We start from the raw sequence: 26,523 nt of genomic DNA on the forward strand, positions 1-26,523 counted from the left end.
ATGCATGTACATTAACATTAGACATTTTAGACATTTTTATTTACATTGGTCCGAAAAAAATGAAGGTACATTTTAATCGGTATGAACGTCGTTACGACACGAACCAAAAGCAATAACGTTCCTGAAAAATTACAACTTTTCTTGCATTGCTATACTGCATGAAACTAGTAAAAAATTGAAACAAATTCAATTAAAAAATCTCGGTGTACTAAAGGAATTTTTTTGAACAGCGAAGGGTTGATTCTTGATAGTCGCTTTAGATTGCCCTAAATAATCAGCCCCAAATTTTCGTCCAACTATAGGAGAACACCCTGTATGTAACGGTCCTTCTCGGAATTCCGAAGGGTTGGAATTTGCTATGTCCTGGCCACCCAAGGTGCTTCACCGAGTATGCTACGTCTCGAACGGGTTGCGCGTTTAAATCGTTCCGTCTCCCTCCCTCCCCCCTCTCTCTCTTTCTCTCGCACTTTCTCTCTCTCTCTTTTTTCGCCATCTCTCTTCGGCTCGATTATGTTTACGAGCCGTTCGCCAGTGCATTTATAATAAAGTTTATCGACGTGTCCGTCATAAACGAGAAGGGGGACTCACCGGGCCAAGATGATATCAAAGATACAATGTTCCGATTCGATGCGGAGCACCTATAATTGAGCGCATAAAACCGTGCACTTCCTATTAGCGGTCCTCTTATCTCGACACACACGTTCATCACGTGGTATTATGGTACAATATGGGACAGGGAATCGCCATTGGCCGCGAGGAGGTCCGATTTCACGGTTACTTTTCTTTCTGGTGCCATTCGACTCGTGCTTTTAATTAACTGGCCGATTCCCTCTCACAATAACAGCGAATATTAATACGTATAATGAAATTCTGTTAGAAAATTCAACTTCGCGTTCAATTCATTTGTTAGACTAAATACAGTTTCGTAATGGTGTACGAATTGCAAATCAGATTTTAATTTACTAATGTACACGAACATCGCGTCGTCTTTTTGTTGAAACATAGCTGAAAATATTAATCGTGCTGCGTAATTTAATTTAAGTAATTTTCGCGATTTTCGGCACAATGATGCGAGTCTATGCGTAGTCTGAAGTGCTACCTAAGGGTAACAATCAATGAGCCGATGGCTGCACAGCATCGTCTAGGTCGAACAGGCATAAATCCTCGTCAGCCGGCGTCTGGTTCCCGGCGGTTGCCTATCGAAGGTCGTATATATGTTTCTGAAAAGTCGCCTCCTGGATCCTCTCTCTCTGATTTTGTCTCTTTTTCTCTCTCCTTCCTCGTAGCCCTCCACGTTCTCGGAGCATATCGGTCCTCGAGCCGACGAGCCGTGGCAACAAAAGCCTCGAAATGCACCCAGCGTTCCAGGAACCGTCCGTCTACCTCGGCAGCCGTGGCCCGAGTCGTTTCGAGATCCCAATAAATGCTGGGTCGCGCGCTTCGGGGCCCGAGGCCCGCGTCTGTGCGTGCGACGCGCGTGGGGCACCGTATGTGGGTGAGGGACCGGGCCCCTCGAGCATCCACGAGTTTATTCGGTTCTGGAGAGATCGACCTTCGCCGGCCCGACACGCTTTAAGCCCGGTTTGAGGAGTTTAACGACACTTTATTGAAACTTCTGAAGCGTGAAAGATACCAGAATGGAGTCTGGATTAAAGAATTGTGCAAAAGTAATTGGTTTCAATGTACTAGGTCGTTGAATTTGTGTTTTATTTGTCACGTTGCATACTTAACGACCTGATACAACGCAATTTTGTCTTCTGGGTAGGACTGATTTTTGTAGTATCGAGATCTTACGTTTGCAAAAATCCAGTTAATTAATAAATGTTCCGAATAAGCTACAAAGTTTACGTTATCTGAAATTATTCTTTATTACAGCGACAGTAATGACACGAATTTAGAAAATTGACTGGATGTTCTGGAAATTTTTAGGCAATGATTAGAAGTGTGATCGCACCGTCTGGCACTGGAACGGTTAGGCTTGTCTCCCGGCGTGTATAATAAACGCCGGAGTACATCTTCCGACAAGAAGATCGGCCGTTCGGACCAAGGACGAGTAATCGCTCGGCTGGACCCGGTTTTCGGATCCACGAGTAATTGTGGGAGCGCCCAAATCCTGTCTGAAATCACTTGGGAGCCCTGACTAGGAGGCTCGATCGTTTCCAATGTGTTTCGCCGATGCATTGATCCAGAATTTTTCATTAAAACTGTGGCCGAAGTTGAAAATGTTCTTCGCTCGAGACTGATACCTAGGAATATCTAGAAATAGTGAAATGTCCAACAACAACGATGTCTTATTGCAATAGTGCTTCGAAGACGGTTGAAAGTGCTCAGTTCTTAGACTCAATGATGGGGAACCTTCGATCCCAGGTCTGGGATGATTAAGGCCTCAGGAATTTAATTCTAGAATGACCCAACCCTAGTGTATGCAGTGAGTCATGTATGAGACCGTTTGCTAATACATATAGAGTAACGTTTTTTTAGTGGTACTTTAAAAATGTCTGGAAGCACTTGATCTTGAGATTCGGCGGTGGGAACCTTCTACATTAGGACAGGGATTATTAGGGTCGAGGTTATTGGGAAGACGGAGACCTAGTCTTGGAAGATCTCCTACAAATATGAATATAACTGCAATTTGTTACTAATATTTTGAAGCTAATTGAAAGTGTCCTATCCTGAGCTCCAGTAGTGACGGAGAACATTTATCTCTCGATCTTAAACAATTAGGAATATAACAATTTAATTATAGAACGATCCCACTCTATTATTCTAGCCAGATTCGTCGAGGAATTTTAAGTTTATTAACGCGATTCTCAATCAGCATTTAGAAACAGATCGAAGACCTCGAACTCCGAGCCCAAGATGATCAGGAATGCAGCTAGAGGGACAGTCTCGTCGCCGTGATTATGTAAACGAGATTCCGCGATCTCGATACGCCCGTGCCTCTGATGGATGGTCGCTTATCAACCGACGACTGATTAATTACGGATATTGTCGCTGTAATAGACAGCTTTCATGAGAACGTTTCATATTGATTAGTACTTGCGGGAGAATAGAGTTTTACTTGTTGCAAGGATTACGGGTGTACCGGTTTCGAAGCACAACTCTCTCGATGAGGTTAACACATAATGTCTTTTTAGAGCTGGAAACGCGTGATTAAGAAATCGACAGAGACTGTTTAACGCTAAACCTACCACCACTTTTTAGCGGATCCTTCTCCAACTGTATCAACTTCAATTTGTGAAGTGACTGAACAAGTCAAGAAGATTTTTAAGCTTCCTTTTGACACAGCAGAATTATTGAACATACTGTCAATAGACTTCCGGTAGATGACGTGTTAAGATCAAGTCGATATTTTTGTTGTTGTAAACGGGATACATTACACGGGAACGAGCCTAAACTTTTGGCCGGCAATGTACCGCAATGGAACACTCGTCCGACTCTCAAATTGGATAACCGAACGTCGCGGGAACAATTTTCAGCTTCTGTGACCGTGTTCCTGAAGTGAAAGCGAAAGATCAATTATTTCATAGGCCACGGCTGAGATATACCCGTAGAAAGTATATTCGAAGAGACCTACTGTACACAGGGTGTACCGAAAGGCTGTAATCGCATGAAGTGGGAAGAAGAACATCTTCGCAAAGTAAAGAGTTACTTTAAATCACCTCAGGAATCACCCCTTTCAAGGAAGTATGTACAACGTTATTGGGGCATCCTGTATATTAAAATGGGGAGACTTCAAGAAGTTTTCTAAATCTTTTTTAAATAAATAAAAATTGAAATAAATTTATATGTAGCTGGTGCATCGCACAGAAATTTCTCATTATCAGTTGGAGCTCGTTTAAGTTCGACAAATTGGCCATGTCGGCAACGACGACTCCAATAAATGGAATCGCAAGTATTCCGAAGAACAAACGATCTTCGACTCGCAAGTCTCTCGGGCCTCGCAGCTTCTCGAGCGGATAGAAGCTTGTCGCCTGTATCGCGGCCTCGAATGCTCGGAGTTTCTCTTCGAAATGCTCTCCAGACGTTGTTCCCTTTGCGGTTGCACTCCGACGAGACGCAGGGTGTTACATTCCGGACGTATGACGCACGCCACGGACTCTCGCCACGATTCCTTTTCCCTGGTCCCCCGAGGCCCTGCTTCAGAGTTCAATAAGAATCTCTGACAAACCTGCTGCCTCTATTAACACGTTCCGCCTCGGAAACCCACGCTTCCATCGGGGTAGTCGATATCCGATCCCCGCGCGCAACTGCTTAGTTGCAAAACGCTTCAATCGAAAGATACGCCTCTGAATAGTATTGCGATTTGCCGCACAGCCTACCGCCGGGAAACATAGATAATCAAGATCGAATGTCCGTGTACGGTGCACTGTGTCTTTAATTGCAGTAATGCTTCGCTATATGTGAACATTTCGGGACCAAAATGTTACTTACATCGTGTACTATAACTATCTTTCCATCTCTTATCACTAGCCAATGTAGAACGTAGAAAGAACAACACTGTATCGGCGATACTCTGCTAATTTTTAATTAATTGCTTTATGAAACTTTTGCTAGTATATCCGCGACACTTTTCTGATTAAAATGAGTCCAAACACGATACAATTAGGTTCATATTTACTCGTTTAATCCACGATATAGTGGAACCTCGATTATCCGAACCGACGATATCTCATCCACTTCTTGTTCCTTTTTCTAAGTAACCATTCGAACGGTAGAATTGAATTTTTTTGTACCTGTACTACTAAGGCGTGCACTTATTTTAGTAAAAGAAATTGTACGAAATTCGGCCTACAGCCGGATTGGCATTAAATAATATCACGGCTCGTTTAAAATGTTACCTCTACAATTCTTCGTCCATTAACCTAATATACTAGCTCTCAATTCTTAGTAGATCATTTCAGTTTATTTAGTTTCATAATTTTGCAACAAGATCTCCACGTAGATCGCAGCTGTCGCTCGCAACTCAGTTTACAAGCGTTCTAGAACCATCTCTGTAGAAAGTCTGGAGACAGGAACTCCATATAGACCAGCACGAACGTCTACAATATTGCATGTAGAAATTTCTGCTCGAGTCAGTTAACAAATAAACAAACGTAAAACCCGTGAAAGTATTCGCGTCGATCGGCTTCGACCTCGTGACTCGTAGACTTGTAGCTGTTCTCTTACTATTGAGTTGTTTCAATCTTTGTTTATCAATTTTTCAACCTACTTCTCCGAGATTAATATTGATCCTACCAGTGGAGCTGACGTAAATATCTTATCATTTGACTGCTAGAAAGTCAGATTTTAGATGGCAGATTCGTAAGAGGAAACATTCGGAACAATCCCTCGTTGGAAATGGATCAAAATCTCACCATCCCAGGGTGAAACGTTTCTGGAATACTAATCAGGACCTTCATCTTCAATCTTTGTGAAGTAAACTGTTTCCCAACGGTTTCTGAAATACGTTCCTGTTTTATCAAGTGTTATTGCGTAGCACACAATAATGTTTCATCATAAATACATAAATTCCGCAGCCTATTAATTATATTCTAAGGAAACATTTCACCTCACAAGTCCTGATCTCTGAGAAACATCACCAGGACGTTGACATCAAAAGCATCGTGTTAAGGATCCAATAAAATCTCAGCTTATTAATTTCTGCGGCTAATAACACGTTGAAGGAAGCGGTCAGCGGACACGTGTTCCAATTACAGAGAGCACATTCTTCCTTTAGCCGCGCGAAATTTTCTCGTCCCGCGCGTTCGCGGTGGTTGTTGAAATTGTCGCGTTAAGGGGTCCCATAGCGGTGTCGTTGACGTGTCACGAACCGGGGCACACAAGTCTCGGTTGGTTTTAATGCGAGCGTAACTCGGAAAGATTATGCCCGTGAAAGTGCTCTCCGTTCCGACGATTACGATCAAGAAGCTCCTTTCTTCTCCCGGCTCGGCGCGCGTTGCGTTTCTTCCTCGAAGAACGAGCGGCGTCCGTCTCCCTCGAGCAGATCCCAATCGCCCGGCCCAGAGAACTCTCTCGCTCATGGACACGTATCGCTCGCTTTCGGAGCTTGTGGCCCCGGTAATGAGCGACATTTTAGTCACCGGTCACGTCTCGGTTGGATGGCTCGCACGAATACACACACGCCGTCGGACCTGGAAAAGTTACTTCTCGCTCGGTTTACTGGCATGACTGCTTATTGTTTCGAATATATGATGCCGCGGAGGATTCCGCTCTGTGGCGCAACCGAGATCGTATCGTCCTGGATCCTCGTGAACGATCGTCGCACAAAGAGGCCGTCCATCGAACGTGTCATACTTTGGTTGTTACCATTTTAAAGTATTTGAGTGGAGTGGTTGTGTATTGAGGATTCTGATTTGTCTAGGATGAGCTGAGTACAATGGTTACCCTTTAGGGCAAGGCTTAGGCTCTGTAGAGTCCTATAGTTACTCGAGAGCAACTAGGCCACGCCCACTTCGGATATTTCATTGTGTTCTATTTAGCGAGATACCTCGTTTTCAATTTTTTGAGCTATTTAGGTTGATGAATGACCCATTAGAGCACTGGTTTCGTTCATTTGAATTGAGAGCAACGAGGCCACGCCCACTCAATATAATTCATTCTAATCTATCCACCGAGATAGTTGCCACATATGCAGGACTTGGAGGCTTATCTTCCTCTTGTTTTTCTCAGGAACAATCTAGAAGACTCATGGCTCCTTGGGCCATTTTCTGGCCACTGACTTGGATTCATTTCGACCCAGAATTTCATTACAAAAGGTTTAACCGTTTCCCACATGATCTCATCTCAACAATTCAATAAAATAAAATATAATTGTAGTCGGTATGGAGTTAAGAAGGCTTGTGTGCGATCCAAGTAAAATTTCGCGTTGCAAAGTGGCGCATCAGGATCTGCCCGAGCATGGCAACACGCAGCACGGCAGATTATAAACGCCAAACGGTGGAAGAAGAACGTAGTCGGCATTCTCCGCCACGACAATTGCATTATTATTATTCCCGACGGTAATCTCCACAATGGCCGATAGCCTCCCTTCCTTTCTTCGATTGCGGCGCGGGGTTCACCGGTGGCACGCGCGACAAAGAGCTCACGCGGCTCTCTGGACTCGGTGGCCCGTTATTCGTTAAACACAGCTTTTCTACCGGAGAATGGAAATCGACCCGTACAAACCTAACCTCGGTCAACTGCTCCGATTGGTTGCTCCCTCCGATATCTATAATCGCGAACAACCCCCACCCCCCGGGTCACAATCTTGAGAAATATCAGAGCTTTTTCCCTGATCGGGTTAATTCGAACTCCGCCCAGAAAACTGAAAATCCTTCGACCCTATTTTATGCCTAAGTGGTCAGTTCATGTCCATTGTATGAATGGTAAAATTTTTCACCTAACATGCAAATCAATTTTTATTGCAATATACCAACCCCTGTCTTATATCAAGTCGGACTCGTGGCGAAGATTTCTAAAGCATCTACTGAATAAAAAGTGACTGATGTGTATAGTATTTATTTTATAAAAATAACAAGATTAAATTTATTTATATTTTGTGCGATTTTTACTGTAATATACAGGGTGTCTCAGCTGAAGGAGGCCACCTACTAAATATCTCCTTTATTTTTAATGGCGCAAAAAATATTTATGGCATAATTTAAATGGTATCGAAGGAAGAATATCATAGAAGAACAATTTCTTTTGTCCGGTTAATTTTTCATAGTTTTTCAAGGTCATTGTAATTTTTTTATCGGGAAAACTATTTTTTTTTCATTCCAGCTTGTAGCGGCTGAAAAAATACATTTGAATATGCTTAAGTCATTAACAAGATGGAACAAAACAAAATAAGTTTTCCCGATAAAAAATAACGATGAACTTGAAAAAATTATTAAAAAATAACCGGACAAAAAAATTGTTCTTCTATGATATTCATCCTTCGATACCATTTGAATTATGCCATAAATATTTTTTTTTGTGCCATTAAAAATAAAAGAGATATTTAGGTGTCCTGCTTCAGTTGAGACACCCTGGAGTCAGAAAATATATTCAATAAATTCCCATGAAAACACCTTTACAATTTCATTAATTGTCCAATAAAAAATCTAAAATGAGTCATGTCACCCCTCGTGGTAGGTTTAGCGTTAAATTGAAATCAGCTATCAGTGGAGTAATGCATGTAGATGAAGTAGATGTAGAAAGAAATTAGAAAATTGACAAAAATTAATTAGGTAGTTCACATGGCTGATGATTTTCTGACGTTTCTGCAGTTTTCGTGCGTCGCCGACGAAACCGCAGGGTGTCGAAAGTTAATCGACCCGATCGGAACCATTAACAATGCAGCGTGGTCGGTTGACGGTGCGCGCGTCAGCCATCTTGTCCGTGTGTATCTCGGGACGTAATGTATTCCGGCGTATTGACGTAACGCAGAATACGTTCATTACGACAATGGGCTATTTATTCCTATTTAGACGGTGGTCCGGCTGCGATCGGTTGGTCCCGGTGCTAGATGAAAATTATTGTCGCGCCTCTACGCCTCGCTCAGCTCCGTTCAGCTTCGTACGTGAGCCGGGCTCGCTCACGTTCGCGCCGGACATTTATCAACGATGTTAATAATTTTGCATGCGTGCCGAGGGATAGGCGAATACTAGCTGCTACAAACCGACCGGTTGAATAATAAACATGGCCCGGTCCGTGGCTCCGTTTCGGGACGGGCCCGCGCCATTTCGATTTGAAACGCGACACGTTCTCTTTCGATTTCTACGGTACTCCGAAAACTAGCAATCAGCTGGACAATATTATGTTTTTATGGTTTTTGATCATACATTGAACTCGCAAGATAACCCTAACTTAGATAAACCTAACCCAGACCATTCAATTGATGAGAATTTTTATTGTCGTTGCCATTCCATTACCAAGTGAGATTTTTAAAATACTGTACAAGTCAGAATGACTTTTCTCTCACAATTGTTGTTTTATTTATTTATTAATTGCATTACTAACACTGGGGTTACTTATTTAATATTTACGATTAAATAAGATTTATTTCTTTGTGTATATTTTATTTAAAGAGTTATCCTCAGAATTTTCCAGTTTCCAAATATTTCGAATGTACGGTCGCAGTGTTTTTGGAGTTTGCGACTTAAATATTTAGTTACATGCATCTAAGTGCAATAGATTATTTGAGATAAGGATTTCTGGATCGACGGATTCGCGTGTTTGCTTCCGTTCTGGGCGAATCGGCGCACGCCGGATAAATTATTATCGATCTCTCGCGGTGTGCACCGATGCACGGGTAACCTCGTGCGGTGTTATGATTAATGGAATGAAAACGAGAGGGGAGTCGATGAAGTCATCGGGTCTCTGTTACGTTCGAGTGTCAGCTTTGCTACACTTTCGACAAAAATACCACATTCCCTCCGCTCGATCCCTATTTCACCAAAACCGTTCGCGCGAACTCAAGTTCCCAGTTGCTGCTTTAACTTACAATCGGACACTGCACGGGATTGGTTCGACAAACTGGCTAAAAATAGAAATTCAATTTTTTCCAAAATCATCAATATGCAAATCGATAAGGATTTCACCCCCTTAAGGGGGTGTGCAACCCCGTAAGCCGAATGAAATTGAGTAAATCTAACACTTTTTTCGAATATAAAGAAACTGAAAAAAAAGATTTTTTTAAGGGAACATTAATCAACATCTTAGCTTTATTTTCATATTTTTTTTATTACATACAATTACAAAATGGTGGAGTTGTATAACATTATCTAACTTTGTCCAGCAAAACCTTGGTACATAGCTTTGTTAAATGTTATTTGTTTAAATCAAAATATATTTTATAACACCGCGGCCTTGAGCTTTCAGTTAAGATAGTTTCGGTCAGTTTGAGACACCCCGTCGGATGCGAATCAAAAGGTAATTACCAAGCAGGAAATTTCGGGCTAACGGTAGATAGAACGGCGATACCTTCGGTTAAAAATCTGTTAGTCACGATTACCTTTCCCTTCACAATGGGCCCCGGCGAAACGGATGTTGCCCAACGCGTGCCGTTTGCACACAGACACCCGGTTGTCGTCTTTAGACTCCCACTAGTCTCGGTATGACACGCTCGAGAAACTTTCTCCGTTCGACACAATTCGGCTGCGAACGAGACGCCTTCGCATAAATGTCACTTGGGGCATGGCAAATACGCTCGTACCGCGTTCAATAATCCATTATTGTTCAATCTCTAGGTCTGGGTACATGTCCAGTCCCAAAAGAAATTAATGAGTTTCATCCGAAGTTGATCACTAGACTGTGGATCTTTATACAAAATAAAAATGTTCTGCATTATGTGTCGAAAGCTGAAGCGAAGCAAAAATTATGACTTTGAACATTAAAAATTATCACGATGTTCTTCAATTTTTCCAAATTATTCATGAATGCATAAAAATTTCGAGAAACGTGCGAATTATACAATAAATAGCAAGAAAAATTGACCTAAAAAGAGGCCTCTTGTACTTCAAGACTATCTGTGTACATCCTGAAAAGGTTCAGTCCCGTAAGTCCAATCGTTATTCTGGAAAGAAATTCTAAAAAATTACTTGTTTTCGTTGCACGGAAAGCCCCCTTAGCGTCGCGCACGTTCTTTCCGGGGGCAGATGCGGCTCGTAGGTGTCGTGTCGGATGGTTTACCAATTGGTACAGACTACAGAGAGTCGCGGCGCGGTACGTGTGCGTAAAAACATTGGCGGAGGGGAGTGGTGCTCGGTGCAGAAGCGCGTGCCTCTCTGCGACCGCGGTGCATTTCACGCGATGCACACGGTCCGAGCGCACGCACGCACGCATAGTTGCTCGTACCGTGGCCGTGCGTTTCTCTTCCGTCTCTCATTGTCAGTCATTCTCTTTCTCTCTCCTTCCCTGTATCGTGGCCCACGTATCCCCTCGACACGACGGCGCGGCGCGGCGGTGTCTCTGTCTTGCTCTTCCTCTCTTTTTCCGTCGGAAGGGGCGCGCTTGCGCCTATGCGCGAACCAGTGCCACCCGTCCGTCGAGCGCTGCGCTGTTGCCGTCTCCTCCCGTCTCTCTTCTCCTTGCCCACCGCTTTCTGCGGAGCTCCAGCTGAGCGTGCACCAGTGGTTCCCATTCCGTTCTTTACATTCATACTGCTGGAGTACTCTGCGTGCTTCGCAAGAAATCCCATGGCAGGAATGCGACAGCAATCCGTCCGACTGGCTCATTCCGCACGCATTTTCGGTTCTAGCCGAATTATTGGCTAAAGTGTGGACGGCAGAGTCGAACCATTGCATCCCCTTCGCCCCTGTGCCATTCAGCGAATTTTCTATGAGGTGCGGAGGTTAAACTGACGGAGTACAGTGACCCTTTTAATATTCTTACACCCCTAAAAGGACGATAACTTTTTAACCCTTTGCGCTCGGAGATATTTTAACTTGGAAATTAAACATTTTCTTCTTAAATTTTTTAATTTTATGGATATGAAATTGGTGTAATACCTCGTGAAATACCTAAATGTTTAGTAATTGATTCGATACCGACACATTTATAATGTAAACAATATTTGGAATAATGGTACAGCAAATTTTAGTGGCGCCTCAGAGTCACCATTCGAGTGCTAAGGGTTAAATATTGGATCATAACAGTTTTTTTTTAAAAAGTTTGATCGGTTAGTTTACTACATGACGTGGAAAAAAATGTTCACTGTTACTTCACGCGTCGTACTGCAAACTAATTTCTCTCTAACGTCTTCCAATTCGAAGTTCTAAGGCGCAGCTGCCTCTACGCCTATGCATGGACCAGTGTCGCCTGTGGTTCGAGCGCTGCGCTGTTGTCGTTTACTCGTTTCTAAACAGTTTCTCTCTGTATGCATACTTCTGAACGAAGCTCGAGTTGAGTGTATTTCAGTGGTTCTCATCTTCGGATCATCTTTGGATCAATGGGATAGTACAGGTGTGCTATTTTTCTTCTTTCTATCGTGTCAACAATCAATCGCAAAATGTTCAAACTCAATAGTTCACATGAATACACAAGTGAACGATTTATTCATCGAATTCATTCATTTAATTAACATTTCTAATACACATTACTGTTTCTCGAGCACAGGTTCGCAGAACAATTTGTGTTTTCGAAGGTCTCGAACTCCGGAGGAGAAAACATCGGTTGCGAAAATCCCGAGTATGATCTCGCGTAATGCGATTAGGGGATTTTTCCTCGTCGCGTTCGCCGAGACTTTTACAAGGCGGCGAATTACGCGCAAAAAGTGCCGCGCGTTCGCTATATCGCGAATTGCGACAATACGCTCGGACACAGTCCTCGGAATCCGTGGCGAAGCGTAATGAACGATTTCACAATGTTTCTTTATTGTCCGCGCGCGATTTACATGATCCAGTAACACGGAGTAGCGGTTGCGCAACGTTCGCCCGTTGCTCTCGCATTGTGCTTGTGAGAAACGCGTAAAAAAGTTGCGGAAAGATTGCGGAACTTCCAGCAGGTTCCCCCACTCGACTCGTGAAACATAAATGGATCCGCTTTTGCACTGTCAGTTTTAATCCACGTGTCGTTTCTTCCGTTGTCATGTGCAGCCGGTGATCCAATTAGGATGAATAACTTCGACATTATTGTTTGAAGTTTGGTCGCCGATGAAATTGAAAATGCGGTTGTGGTGATACCGGTTTTGTTGCGAAACGTTTCGTTCGATTTTTTCAGTGACGTACGATGACGTCTTTTATCTTTTTTTGAAGAGTATGCACAGTGGGCGATTAAATTGTTCGTGGCATTTGCACGAATTGACGCGAGTTTATATCGGAACAATCAATGTTATAAATTAAAATTAACCCTTATATTTTACTTAATTATATTAAACTTAAATAGTCCAGCAAAATTGTGTACTTACATGTGAAGAATAGAAAGAAATGTTTAAAGTAGGGTAATATAAAATACTTTAACGAATGGCTTTGCCGAAAATGTCTGGGTGTTAATAAGCAAGGACAGAAGTCGATGGTGTATCGATGGGCAGAAACGAGGTTCCAAGAACACGTAGCCTGCAGAACCAGGTTAAGCCACCGTAGAAAGCTACATTTATAACCATATGGTGTCTGTGGTAATGTTTTATGTACCGAGGAAGGGTTGCGCGGCGATGTATGGTCCACATGGTAGCGGGCTCTGCTTCGACCCCATAGCATCCTGTCTATGGCGAAGGTAGCGAACGAGGGGATGGTCGAGAAGACAGCGACGCTCAAATTTTCAACCTCGCGTACAAAAACACCCAGAGATTCTTCACCAGATTTCTCTTACACAATGCTTCCTAAAACCTAAGCTTTAATCAACAATTTTGTCTACGAAGTGAACAATCCAGGATCAAAAAATGAAAATAAAGAATCGTGTCGACATGTTTGTACTGCGTTCCAGATATTGATTCCGCAGGGTTGCTTTTATTAGCGAATCCTATTCGAAAACCGCTGATCGAAAGGCAGGTGGCTGGTCTCTGTAGGTAGGACTTTCGAAAATCTCGTTGTGCGGTGCACCTTTGAGCACCGAAGGATCGAGTACAGCTGCCAAGTGTCCTCGATGTGGCCAGGTAGGGTATTTATTGATTCAATGGCAGTAGCTGTGTGCCCGCAGTTAGGCACTCTGATGTAATTCTAGAACCCGGCAGAGGGCTGGCTTGACAGAGAGCCACGATAGGGTTCGCGCGGCGTTATCGCGTTGTCAAAGGACAGGGAAAAATATGTTACCCTCCTCATGGCACAACACTTGACCATACACAGAAATGTTTATCAAATAGCTTGGTGAAAAATAATTATACAGTCAGGGACAGTTTAAAGTGGACACCCTTAAAAATCGCATAACTTTTTAGAAATTGGTCCACAGGACTTGAATTTTTTTAAGATGTTAGACCGGCTAGTTCGCTAGAGAATAAGCAAACAAAAATTTAATACGATTGCAATTGGTAGGAATTATACAAAATTTTTTATAATGATGTTTCGTCGACATTTTTATCTGGGCCTGTAAGGATAATTTAAAAAATGCGTTTTATAGATTTCGGTAACTTATATGCATACTGCGACTTTCACCCTTAAGCTCTCATCTTTAAACGTATGTAGCTCATTTGCAATGTTGACCGATTTCGATGAAATTTTCAGTATGCACATAAGTTACCGAAATCTATAAAACGCATTTTTTAAATTATCGGTACAGGCCCAGATAAAAATGTTGACAAAACATCATTTTTAAAAATATTGTATAATTCCTACCAATTGCAATCGTATTAAATTTTTGTTTGCCTATTCTCTAGCGAACTAGCCGGTCTAACATCTTAAAAAAATTCAAGTCCTGTGGACCAATTTCTAAAAAGTTATGCGATTTTTAAGGGTGTCCACTTTAAATTGTCCCTGACTATATATTCGTTAACGAATTTTACTAACTATACTATCTCAAAAATGTACTTCCTTTTCTTCTGCGAACACCTTCTCCGCGACCCATCTCGATTCCCGATCGACAAAGAGCGACCACCGATTCGCACGTTGGACCAATTTAAATCCAATAAACTACCTGGTGATCATGGTTGCGGTGCAAATAAGTTTCTTAGGAGCTTGTGTACCCGCAGCTCGAATTCCGCGGATGTATCGCGAGCTTGTTCTCGCTTGTTCGTAGACAATGAGCGACTCCTCCGAGGCTCGAGAGAACGTAATAAGCCATTGTTCCTGAACCGATAAACAGCTAGTAAATAATCAATTAACGCTTCACTATAATGGGACCTCCCATAAGTTATCTTCCGATGTACAGTGCGGAATTCGCAAGTCGCAACTCGCAAAATTAGCGAATGTGAATTTATCGTATACACTAAGCCAAAATCGTTTTCGAATAATAATGTAACTATAAAATGTAACCACTCGTGATTTATTTAAATACAGTCAGCGTAAAAAGTATTCGTGCACCCTTTAAAAGCAAATGACTTATTCAAATGTGGACTTAGGGGGATTAGTTTACTAGCTGATGTGTAAATAGTTATTTAAAATTGTTCTGTGCCTATAATGAGAATTTGAAACAGGCATTTTCTACATCTAAATATTTTAAATACACATGTAATGACATCAAAATAAAGTTACAATTGATTAACTATGAGAGGCTCGAATTAATTAGCACGCTTAATAGAATGTTGGCGAAGAGTCATAGAAAACATTTTGTATAATGAAGAGCAAATTGAAGATAAACCGAAAATCGTGTCACCACTTTTGCAATGATCCAGTAGAGATGTGGTCCTCGGACTAGGAAATTGCAAGTAAATTATACCAGGAGGTAGAATCAGGAACGAGAGCAGGAAGAGCAGAGAGAATGCAGCAGAGTGCAACAGAGTGCACTAGGTGTGAGGTGGTCAGTATCGAGCGACCTGCCTCTGATGCACCATCCCCTGGCTCTTCTGGCTTCTGAACCCTTCTCCACCTCCTTGTCAACGTTATAATCCCGTCGAGCACCTTATAATATAATTACTCTTCACCGCCAATGGCCGTTATTAGTAAACTGGCAATAAGTAATTACCGCGGACGAGTGGTTGTATGCAGGCGGAATTAGTGAGCAATTGTGACCCGAGCGGCGGCGGCTGCACGCCGGGAAAAATACGCGCACACAGTCGCACGAGGAATGCAAATGAACAGGAAAGAGTGCGATTGAAAATTAAACAACTGGATCGCCGCCTCTTTTATTGCGAACACATTATTATTTTCAAACCCCTCAAAATAATTGAACATGTTTTACGCACGCAGAAACCATGAGGATTCGACGCTCCGCAATCATTTCGATCACTTTCGACCAATTAATAAATAGAGATCGAAATTTTTATGCAAAATGACAATTGTATCAATTGCTAAACACGGAAGCCACTTTTATTAAATTCTGTTTTCCGGTCTAATCACTAGACTGCGGATCTTTATGCAAAATAAAAATGTTTGCATTGATTGCAAGACACAGGAGTGAAATAAAAGTTTCTATCTTCTTTTAATTATCTGATTTAGGTAAAACCAATACGCGTTGATGTCTTTAAATCTTTTTCATTGACGAACATAAAACATTCATTTTAAAAAAGAAGGAATGGTAAGGAATGGAAAAATTTTTATGAAATTGTTGGAACTTACACAAAAGTTTTTGCAGAACGATTCGCAGTCTAGGGATCACAGTGATAGAGTTCGGCGAGAAAATCGCGACTCATCGCCTTGAGGACGCGTTTCTTCGGCAAACATCGCGCCATTCGCTAATTGTTCGCGAATGACGTTCTGGAAATAGCATATTCGGCGGAATATTATGGTCGCGAGTCGTCCTATAAACAATACGGTGTGTTTGTGTGTGTGTGTACGTTCTAGCTAATTATCCCCGACTGTTAATAATTATTCCGGCCAAGGCGAGCGGAGACATTGCGCCGCCTTCGGCCAATAAATAATCGCACCGTTGCTAATTAACGCGTAAATCAACCGTGCAGGAAGCAGCCGGGCGCGCGCTTGACAGAAATCCTGGCCTCGTGATTACCACGATACAATTCGCGATAATTTGTAGCCGAGCCCGCGTGTAATCTACGATCTTACGGGCACGAGCCGCAATCTATTTCAGATTCGGCTTCGATTCGGCTTATCAATCGACTGTTCGCATTAATCCTAACTCCGAAAGTCCCCGTGTCACAGTTACAGAAGTATCTAGGATTTTTATAAATTCTGTCCGGCCAGCTATTAGCTATGATTTTTATGCAAAATAAACATTCTTGAGGTCAATTGTACGAGACAGAAATCAAAGGAAAATGCACTTTTTCCGTGTAATAATTTTAATGTGCTCAAATACATAAAATAATCCTAACTCGGAGGTGTGTAACAGTTATAGACGTATGTATACAGTATTTGGTAAACTTGTCGATGTACATATTACCTCCTTTCCAATTTCAATGACCTTGAAATATATTATCAAGGTCACCGTTCTGAACAACATCCCTTTAAAATTTTTATCAATTTTATCTAAGCTGTGATTAGACTACGAATTTTTGTGCAAAATAAATATTTTTGAGGACATTAAAGAAAAGTTCCCTTCTTTTTCGGTATAATAATTTTCAGTTAAATTATTCTAATATCTTTACAGTTGTGTTTTTGTCGATTCGGTTCATAACTCATAAAATCCGCAGTCTAGAAAGAACTTACAGAAAAAAACGAGTAGGTGCATTTTAAAACAGTAGAAATATTAAAATGATTTAAGAACGCTAATATTTATTTCGCATAAAATCCTCGGTTGCCACGTCTGATAAAAATTTCATTTCAATAATTGCAACAGGTTGTCTATGCATCGAGCACTGAAACGAAATGTATTTGGCGATTGATTCCTGTTCGGATGAATCAGCGCGGAAGAAATGGCTGTTCTATTATCCGAATGATTATTCGTACGATTTCCTTTGTCTCGCTATCGATGCAGATACGGAAGGTTTTCTACTGTTGATACGAACACATTCCTGTAAAGAAATGCGAACGGACTTATTACTCAACCTAATGGGCTGCATTCGAAAGGCTCTGTGTCGCTGAAGGAACAGGGATCGATGATCGAGAACCACTGGCGGGCAGCAGGCAGCTGAGCGGACAAAGAGCGAACGGTTATTGCAGGACGACAGTGTAGACTCGAGCAGCGGCACGCTGGTGGGCCCTGTCTCTCTCTTTCTCTCCTTTTCTCTCGCTCCTACTCTCTCTTTCTCTATTTCTCCTCTGCGCGATCTCTCTTCCTCCAGTTCTCCATCGCCCTCTCTCTTCACCAACTTCTCCATTTCTTTCTCTCCCTCATTCTCTCTCGATTATGTGCTTCATTTTCTCTCTCTCTCTCTTTCTTCCCTCTAATTCTCTATTTCTCTTTTGCACGCTCAATCCTTCTCTATTTCTCTTCATCGCGGTATCTCCTGCTCCAATTCCCTTTCTCTATTTCTCCGTCGCTGTTCTCTCTCCGTCATCTCCTTTCTTTCTCTTCATGATCGTCTTTCTTTCTCCGTCTTTCATCTTCCCGCTTTGTCTCTCGCTCTCTGTCTCCCATTCTCTCCTCGTCGCGCTGCTCGCATCTAAACCTATAAACTGCCTGCACCTACACTTCCTGCCACTCGACAATGAAACCTTTTTCCAATCGCGTCCGCGCGCCGGTCTCCGGGAACTCCGTTTCCTAGCGGCCTAAAAACTTTTTTAATTTATTCCCGCGACTTACTCGATCGACAGATCTGGATCATTTTTTTTTTTGCTTCGCTTTCTGGTCGTCGAGGCTAGCCGAGAGATAATGGGCAGATAGAGGAGGTCGAGGCGGATTTCGGAAAAGTACAGAGGTCGTTTGCTGTACTCTGACCTGGGGAAAGTGTGTGACCATTTATTGTTAGGAAGATCATGAATTTATTGGGTCGACGGTGATGCAAGTTTTTGTCCATGTCCCTTGCTCTAATACTTTAACACTAGAACTACCGGACGAGTCAAAATGATTTGCTCCTGATTTGTTCTCTTAGAGATATTAAAATTATAAATTTACAAATTTTTCCGAGACATTTTTTTAGTGAACTTCTCTATTCAAGTACATATTCAAACAAAACTGGTACGAAATTTAAATAATAAGTACAAGTTTGTTATTATTACAAGGCATTGTATATATATATATATAATGTAATAAAATGATTACTTGTCTACAGCGATAATCTCGTTGCATCAAAAGTTTCGTTCTTGAACATTGATTAAATTTTACGAGACTCCGTGTTTTTTGATTCTTGACAAATTTATAAGTCGCGTACACGCATGAAGATCCTCGATCTGATAATCGGTAATTGCGTATAGTCACAGTGGAATGTAACTGCGGAATTAATTGACACGATAGTAATCGCACGAAAGCTTGTACACGTGTGCAGCTGTAGAATGAATAATTTAAATCAATTTAGGGAACGTCTCAAATTGAAAATTTGTGGAAAGAATGCTGAACACCTTTAGAACGGTTCTGCAGGATCACGAAAAACCGAATTGGCTAAATATAATAAATAGTTGTATGAAACAGTTGCATGCTCGATTCTATGGATCGATACAGCGAGCGTCGACAGGAGAAAAAATGGTTTCGAAACAATAGTAAGTGAATATGTACATTCATTGAGTGATTTAGGTCTCGAGAATGACTATGGTGATTCATAGTATGTAATAGGATTGCGGCAAAGGAATATTATTGGCGACCTTCGGTGCCGACTCGCTTCTCTTTTGTTTTCCTCAGAGCACGTGGGTATTGTCATCGAAGAATCATTGTTATGATGCGCAATGCGATTGGCTAATTAGCCATGAAACAGCGGACCACACGATTACCATTATCTTCTCCTTCATTTGTCTATTCTTCAAATAAGATTCCTTTTAGGAACACAATGTCCTTATCAGCTGGACCAATTACTTGTTAATTTGAGAAACTATCAACTCTATCATTAGATCTAATAGTTATTTATAGAGTTGATGACATCTTCGAACGCGATAGGCAACATTTATATTTTTCAAATTTCAATTCAATCGAGTAGTACTTACCTGTAAATATTAAAGATTGTGAAAAGACTTTATACTCTCAACCTGAAAGATAATTATACAATTAGATGTAAATCCCTTTGGCCGGTGGTTAATTCATAATACAACCGTATTTTGTATTATTTTTATTTACTGCACAGAATGAATAAATAAAACAGAAAAAATTCGGATCTGATCGAGTTCTAATTCAATTCTTGAAACACTCGCCGAAGTGTTTCTGAACCAGATCAGCAACGCGGATCGCATTTCCATTATTCCAACAATAAAAAAATACTACATACGTAGCTTTTGTTGGGTCGGTGCAGAAATAATTCCGGTTTTAAAACATCTATATTGTATTATCAGTTCTGGAAATTAATTATTGTATTTGTAAGTGTAGTTTGTTTGATTATAAATTTGAAAGAAGCAGCTAAAATAATTGGTACACTAAAAATTTCAGAAGAAGAATTTCGTGTGGATCTACGGTAGTTTCTTTTTCGCAGTGGCGTCGCACAAAGAGGTCCATTCGGAACGGAACGTTCTTTCGTTTAATACGATGAAAATAGCCGTTTTTATCGGGAGATCGATCGGGGGGACCAGTTTTATAGGCGTCGATTCACTTTCTCGTCCGCGTAGACCTTTATCCTCTCCACGGAGGTGGATAGGATTGATCAGCGGTTGCTCGTTATCGAATCACAGGTGCGGTAATTGTCGACGTCGGCCGTCCACGTTCCCATTCTGGTTGTCGTTGTCGTCGACGTCGACGACGAGCAGTCGGTAACCTTGTGTGTCTGTAGTCTGTACCCAGTGCAGACAGGAAATTCGAGAACGAAGCGATTCTCGGAGAGAGAGAGAGAGAGAGAGAGAGAGAGAGAGAGAGACTCGTCGATCGGGTAGAAAGTAACCGAGTAACCTACGAATTGCGTAACAAGACTCCTCGTATTAATATGCAAAACCGGTGGATATCGTCGACTGCATGTCTCGTTCTTCGAATTCGCTATAAATTCTTCTCTACCGTCTGCAATTCTCCAAAATTGAAACTCTGGGCGCGGTTATGTTACAACTTCTGTGAAAGTTATGACTGCAGATTTTATGCATTTATGACAAAAGAATTTCAGAAGAATTTAAGATACATCACTGGGGACAAATTAAAATTATTAGGGGAAATACATTTTTTTTGTCTAATTTAGAAGACTAATTTAGAATTTATGTTAAAATCAATTTTAGTCTACCAAGAAATTAAGAGATGTGCGAGGTTAAAAGAATAGACTCCAGCAGAATCAATTACCCAGTTTACTTAATAACCTCAAAAATGTGTTTTAAAAAATTAGTAAATAACGCTTTGAAGGGTTCCTAAACATTATCAACAGCGGATCTCTCTGCATTAGTGGCTTATGGAAATTTTCGTAAAATGTTTAAGCATAAAATTCGACAGAATTTGGTACGATTTATATTTATTTTGGGTCTACAAAAGGATTTTATTTGATACAACTTTCTTAAAATTGCAAATCGCATAGACATCCGCAGTCATATCCGTTATATAGTTATAGGAATAGTTAATCTGTCTCAACTGTAAACGCTTTGGACATGTTGATTTGGATTATTCGATTAAAATTAACATTAAACCTACCGAGCACTGAAAGCGATTAAAATGTCTCATCTGATAAAAATGACAAGGTTCAATTTATTTAGATCTTGTGCAATTTTTATTGCAATACGTGCTTGGATAAATAAATTTATCGAATCAATCTCCATGTAAGCAACGTCATCGTTTCAATAGAATGATAAAATTACAAATCTAAGACCGGTTATTTGACCGGCAGTGGTAGGTGTAGTGTTAATGTCAGATGTTCCCATATTTTTACGTAACATGTGATCGCAGAAAATTGACTGTGAGGACGGATGATGGAGGTAAACTTGAGATATCGTTGCATGGGAAAGCAGGGCGAGCGAGGTGATCCTCTTCGTGATAACACCCGGCCGCGAGTGACCCGGGTCGTTCACGATCTCTCGGAGAAATTGACGCTTCCTGTCCTCTCCTCGTGGACAACCGACACTTTCACCGTAGACTGTGAAAATAGACCACTAATGGCTACAACGAACGCGGAAGGATTACTTTTAGCGACTCTTATACGACGAACGTAAATCCTGCGACACTGAAACTGTAGTCCTGCCATCCTGTCTTCTGGACGATTCATAATTAGTAGACTGCGGATCTTTATACATTTATGAAGAAATTGGTTGGGTGAAATATAAAACAGTAATAGAATAAAACAATTCAACAATGTTGTATTGTTGCTTTTAATATAACGAAGTCGTTAAGGTATGAAATCAATTCTTATGTTGTTCCTGCTTCCTACAATCAATGCAAAACATTTTTATTTTGCATAAAGATCCGCAGTCTAATAATTAGCAATTCGAGGCTCCAGAAAATTATGTGCATGTTCAAAATAAAGTAGATTAGAAGATTTTTTGAGCACTCTTTAAATGATAACAATACTTTCATATGTACGAAGCTTTATTTCAACAGGTTACAAAATTAAATTATTAGTTATGCACATTGGGTTCAAGAAGAAGATCGATGACGTTGATCTGAAAGCGTATCGAAAAACAATAGAAGTAGGAATTCAGAATAATTTTTTAATCAAGTGAACAGTGTGGTCAACTAAGCAAAAATCTAAGAGGTAATGAACACTTTTAGACAAGCTTGAAGGAAAATTTCTATTCAAAAAAATTTTAGTGCATCATCGAAAGCATGCGCCGGCTAAAGCTGCAATAGTTGTATGAATTATTTGCGACTCTCCGAAAGCTACATAAATAAGCTGGACCTCTTCAATGCAACGTACCATTCACCCCAAACTTTTAAATTGAAAATCTCCGTGCCGGACGCGGTTTAATTACGAGTCCCGCATTAAAAATGTCCGCGACCAAGTGCATATATCGTTCGAAAAAAAGCGGGCCATAAATTTGCCGAAAGAAAAAAGCTCGAGCGATTTTAAACCGGCCTATAAAGATCGCAGAGGGATCAAAGGTTCCGTGTGGCCAATCGCTCTCCGATCGACCTCCTCTCTCTCTCTCTCTCTCTCTCTCTCTCTCTCTCTCTCTGTTGGATCCGAGCGTTGTTCCGTCTTGGCCGCAATCGAATCGCAGGAACGATTAAACGCCGGGACAATTAATCCAAATTAATTTGGATTACGTCGATTAAATTACGGGGCGAATCTCGATCGAGAGGAATCCCGGGCTGGTAATTGTATCCGAGCTGAGTCAACAAGTCTCTGCTCCTTCTCGGCGGTCTTCGAAGGAGAACTTGAAAATCGACGAGCACCGCGAATCACGGTGTGACCGAGTTCGTTGATAAGACATTCGGTATTTCGGCGGTGTGTTATCAATGGTTGTTGGCTTGACACGCACACGTTCACACACATACATTCACCCCCTGCGAGAGAGCTACGTTACGGGGCATTAATTAGTCGGTTCGAGCGAAGACAACTGGTTGGCAAGGTCGCCGCACGCTCTCGCTAGCTCGCTCGGTTGCTCAGTTGCTCGCGCGACGATGCTCGCTTGCTCTGGACCCTCTTCAACGACAGCTGACAGCAAACGTACGCGATCGAGGTAGTACACGCCTCTCCGTACTAATCACGCTACAAACGTTTCCTGTGCACAGTGGCGCTCATCCCGGGGAGCCCCGGGACACTTCAGCGAAGCCAACTCGAACCTCCTTTCTAGCCCATTTTCAGCATTTACTTATTGTTAGACAGAGCATAATGCATACAGTGGTCCACAAAAGTGCTCCTAGACCCTTTAAAACAGAATAACTTTTTTATAATTGCACCAAACGATCTGATGTTTTGTAAGCAATTAGAAGCATTGGTGTACTAAATGATGTGAAAAAATTGTAATTTACAAGGTTACATGCAAAAATAAAAAAGGCATTTTTTAATTTTTATTTGGGCCCTTAACGAAAATTTAAAATATATGTTTTGTAGATCTATCTTAGTTATACACATACTGAAAATTTCATTATATATTTATTATTGTATAATCATTTAGTAAACCAATGCTTCTAATTGCTTACAAAACATCAGGTCGTTTGGTACAATTATAACAAAGTTATTCTGTTTTAAAGGGTGTACGAATATTTTTGTGGGCCACTGTATGTACAAATTACGCAAATACAAGGAAATATTTTTGGTTCGTATAGTAGAGCTTCTACTTAATCGTGCTTTAAACAATTGAACACGATCCAAATTCTACCGTGTTTGATTTCATTTTAATCAGGAAAAAGTCACGAGCATGTTCGTGAAAGTTTCAAGAAAAAATAATCTGGAATTAGTATTTTCGTATTGTCTCGTCGATGTCGCCACTGAAAATGAGGTTTCATTTGATTCCGCTTTCTTGGCGAGTTTATAAATAACTTTTCAGCCCGAAATGTCTCATATCGAAGCATTACTGCACTTCCCAACAACCATTCTCCGAATCGTCCAGCTTTTGGAAACCGTTTTCACGCGAGCTTCCGGCGCTGCGTGCGCGCGGGAATTAGAAACTGACATTTTCTACTCTGCGGAGTGTGTAACAGGTAATTAGTCGTTGCGCTCTCGTAGAAGGGAAAAGAAACGTAGCCACGAAGTGAAGGCTAAGTAGAAGGAAGAGGCGAAAGAAGGTAGACGATAGAAGATGGTGGAAGAGGAGGAGGAAACAAGCGAGCCGAGCCGAGCGAAAGAGAGAAGGCTATTAAGTGAATTACACGTTCGTACTTTCGTACACACCGTACCTGCGGATACCGATGGCCGCACATACTCGCGCACATAACGCAAAACCGGCATTACATATCTTCTTCCTTTCCTCTCCTCTCTCTCTCTCTTCCTCTCCGTGGTTTCGAGAAGCCTGCGAAACACCGCACTGTGCGCGGGAGTGCAGATTTTCGAAATTACATGTACGCCACCGTATCCGGCGCACTTGCACTTGCAAATGCGAGCCGGCCACGCTCGGATGAATTGTTTAAGTTGCGAATCATAGTGATTCGACAACGCGACGGGAACCATGCGCGCCGGAAATCGCGGCGTGTCCCGCCGATTCACGAATCCCCGCTGTTTTCTTCTTGTTGCGACCACTGCACTGATGAAAACTGTTCCGGCAACCGATGTTTATGTCGAGTATACTCGTCTTGGCACGTTGGCAATATTAATTTAACAATAGAACTAGCAGACCAGTCAAAATGACTGGTTTTACAATTTCATTTAAAAATTTTCTTACTTCGTGTTACATTTTTTCCCCGCAATGATGTAATGACTTTTACAGCGTTTACTAAAGGAGTAATATTTATAATGAATTTTATTTTTGTTTCATTTGTTCAGAATCGAAATAATTTTGTATCATGGCTACTTATACCGATACCAGTCATTCTGACTGGTACTTCTCTAAGTAGGAAAGTATTCGATAACTTGTTTACCGAACCCGAAATCGTTTATTAGATATTTCGATAGATTCATTGATGTTTTGCGCAACGTCTTATTTTGGCGCCACAACATAAACATAAACATAGCTGCGACGTAATGTTGTTTCCTAATTCTTTTTTATATGAAACGTTACAGTGATAATAGTAATAAATAGGGTAAATGTTACGTTTACGGGAGGCTAAATAATAATAATAGGATAAATAGTAATAATGAGAGTATAGAGACAAAGAAAATGTTCAGGAGTCCATGGAAAGTGAATTAAAAAATACTTTGGATTTACGTAAAAGAAGACGTGTTTGTGTGCCTTCAAGTTCTGAGGACGAAAATGAAAGTATACAAGATCCAGTTGGGAAAAATAGAAGTATGGTCTAAAGCTCGAAGATTACCATTTCATAATATGTATTTTCAAAGGTATATTCGGCCCCATATTCCTTGTGTAAAATAATAATAAATCAATAAATATAAAAATATCCTATTATTATATATTTTTTAAAGACCAGTCATTTTGAAATATACTGTCAGAATCTACATAGAAAATAGTTGCAACAGCCTAATAACAGTTGCCTGAAAATACACAATTCAATCAGAGAAGCTGGCGATGTTAATATTGCGTATTGTTTAAACAATGTCACTGCAGTTTTCTCCAGTACAACTTCCACAATGATTTATTGTAGTCAACAGTAATGTAGACACAAACCTTTAACAATAATCCTTGTTACCGTGAGTTTATGTGCACATTCGTACGTTCATCGTCTGAGAAAGAAGTCAGTGTCTTATGGACACAACGACGATATAGATCGGACAAGGTTGTCTATAATAAACGATTGTATTATAACGAGACGCACGACGGAGAGAACAGCGAGGAAATTACTTATGTAGGTTTAATCGAATCGATAGTCATGGTTCGCGTGATCAGGCTTGGCATCGGCTGCGACCTGAAACATTGATGACGCTCCTAGGACCGTCTAACATCTATCTAATTACCGATCAAGTTTGTCAACAGTGAACCAACGGGTAGTCGGTCGCTGCGCCGTCGTAAATCAATGGTGAAATCGATCAAATTATTGCTTCCTTGGTTGGGTACTGTTTGGTCAAACCTCTGCGACGTTAATTAATTTCGATATTGCGTGTTCGTTATTAGATTACAAATATTGATCCACCTTTGCATCATGACTATTTTCTCTCTTTGCTGACTGGCGACTCGTACCCAAACCAACCGTGCAATGGGATATTTCATTTGAGTGCAAAGTATTAGATGATTGCATAAGTTCGTGTACGATTTGAAAATAGAATTAGATCGTTAAATTTATCGAATACACTTTATTAATCAATTATATAGTCACTGTTCTTTTCTACAAATAGACAAAGGAATGGTAACTGTATAATTTTTTTTACACTCCGCCGTGCAATACAGCACGGACTTATAGATGCTATCTTCCGATATTTTAACAAGTTTAGCCTAAACTAAGAATAGGGTAAATGATTGGCACCCTAAGCCAAAATCGTAGCAAACATCTTTTTCTGAAATGTTTAAGCGAGCTTAACTTGCTATTATTATAAGCTAATAGAGA

The 26,523-nt window shown here is 41.1% G+C and overlaps 2 protein-coding genes across 6 annotated transcripts in view; one reads left to right on the forward strand and one right to left on the reverse strand.

Moving 5' to 3' along the window:
• The window catches only part of Mam (neurogenic protein mastermind), a 310,231-nt gene that overhangs the window by 16,645 nt on the left and 267,063 nt on the right, over positions 1–26,523 (forward strand). The window lies entirely within an intron of this gene.
• Positions 7,952–11,688, reverse strand: LOC143218727 (uncharacterized). The gene is made up of 2 exons (XM_076444130.1): positions 10,566–11,688; positions 7,952–10,284 (listed from the first exon to the last, which is right to left on the reverse strand). Exon 1 carries the CDS (start codon positions 11,162–11,164, stop codon positions 10,859–10,861), a length of 306 nt encoding a protein of 101 aa, XP_076300245.1. The 5' UTR covers positions 11,165–11,688; the 3' UTR covers positions 7,952–10,284; positions 10,566–10,858.

This window comes from Lasioglossum baleicum, chromosome 2 (assembly GCF_051020765.1).
Source record: "Lasioglossum baleicum chromosome 2, iyLasBale1, whole genome shotgun sequence".
Classification (NCBI taxonomy): Eukaryota; Metazoa; Arthropoda; class Insecta; order Hymenoptera; family Halictidae; genus Lasioglossum; species Lasioglossum baleicum.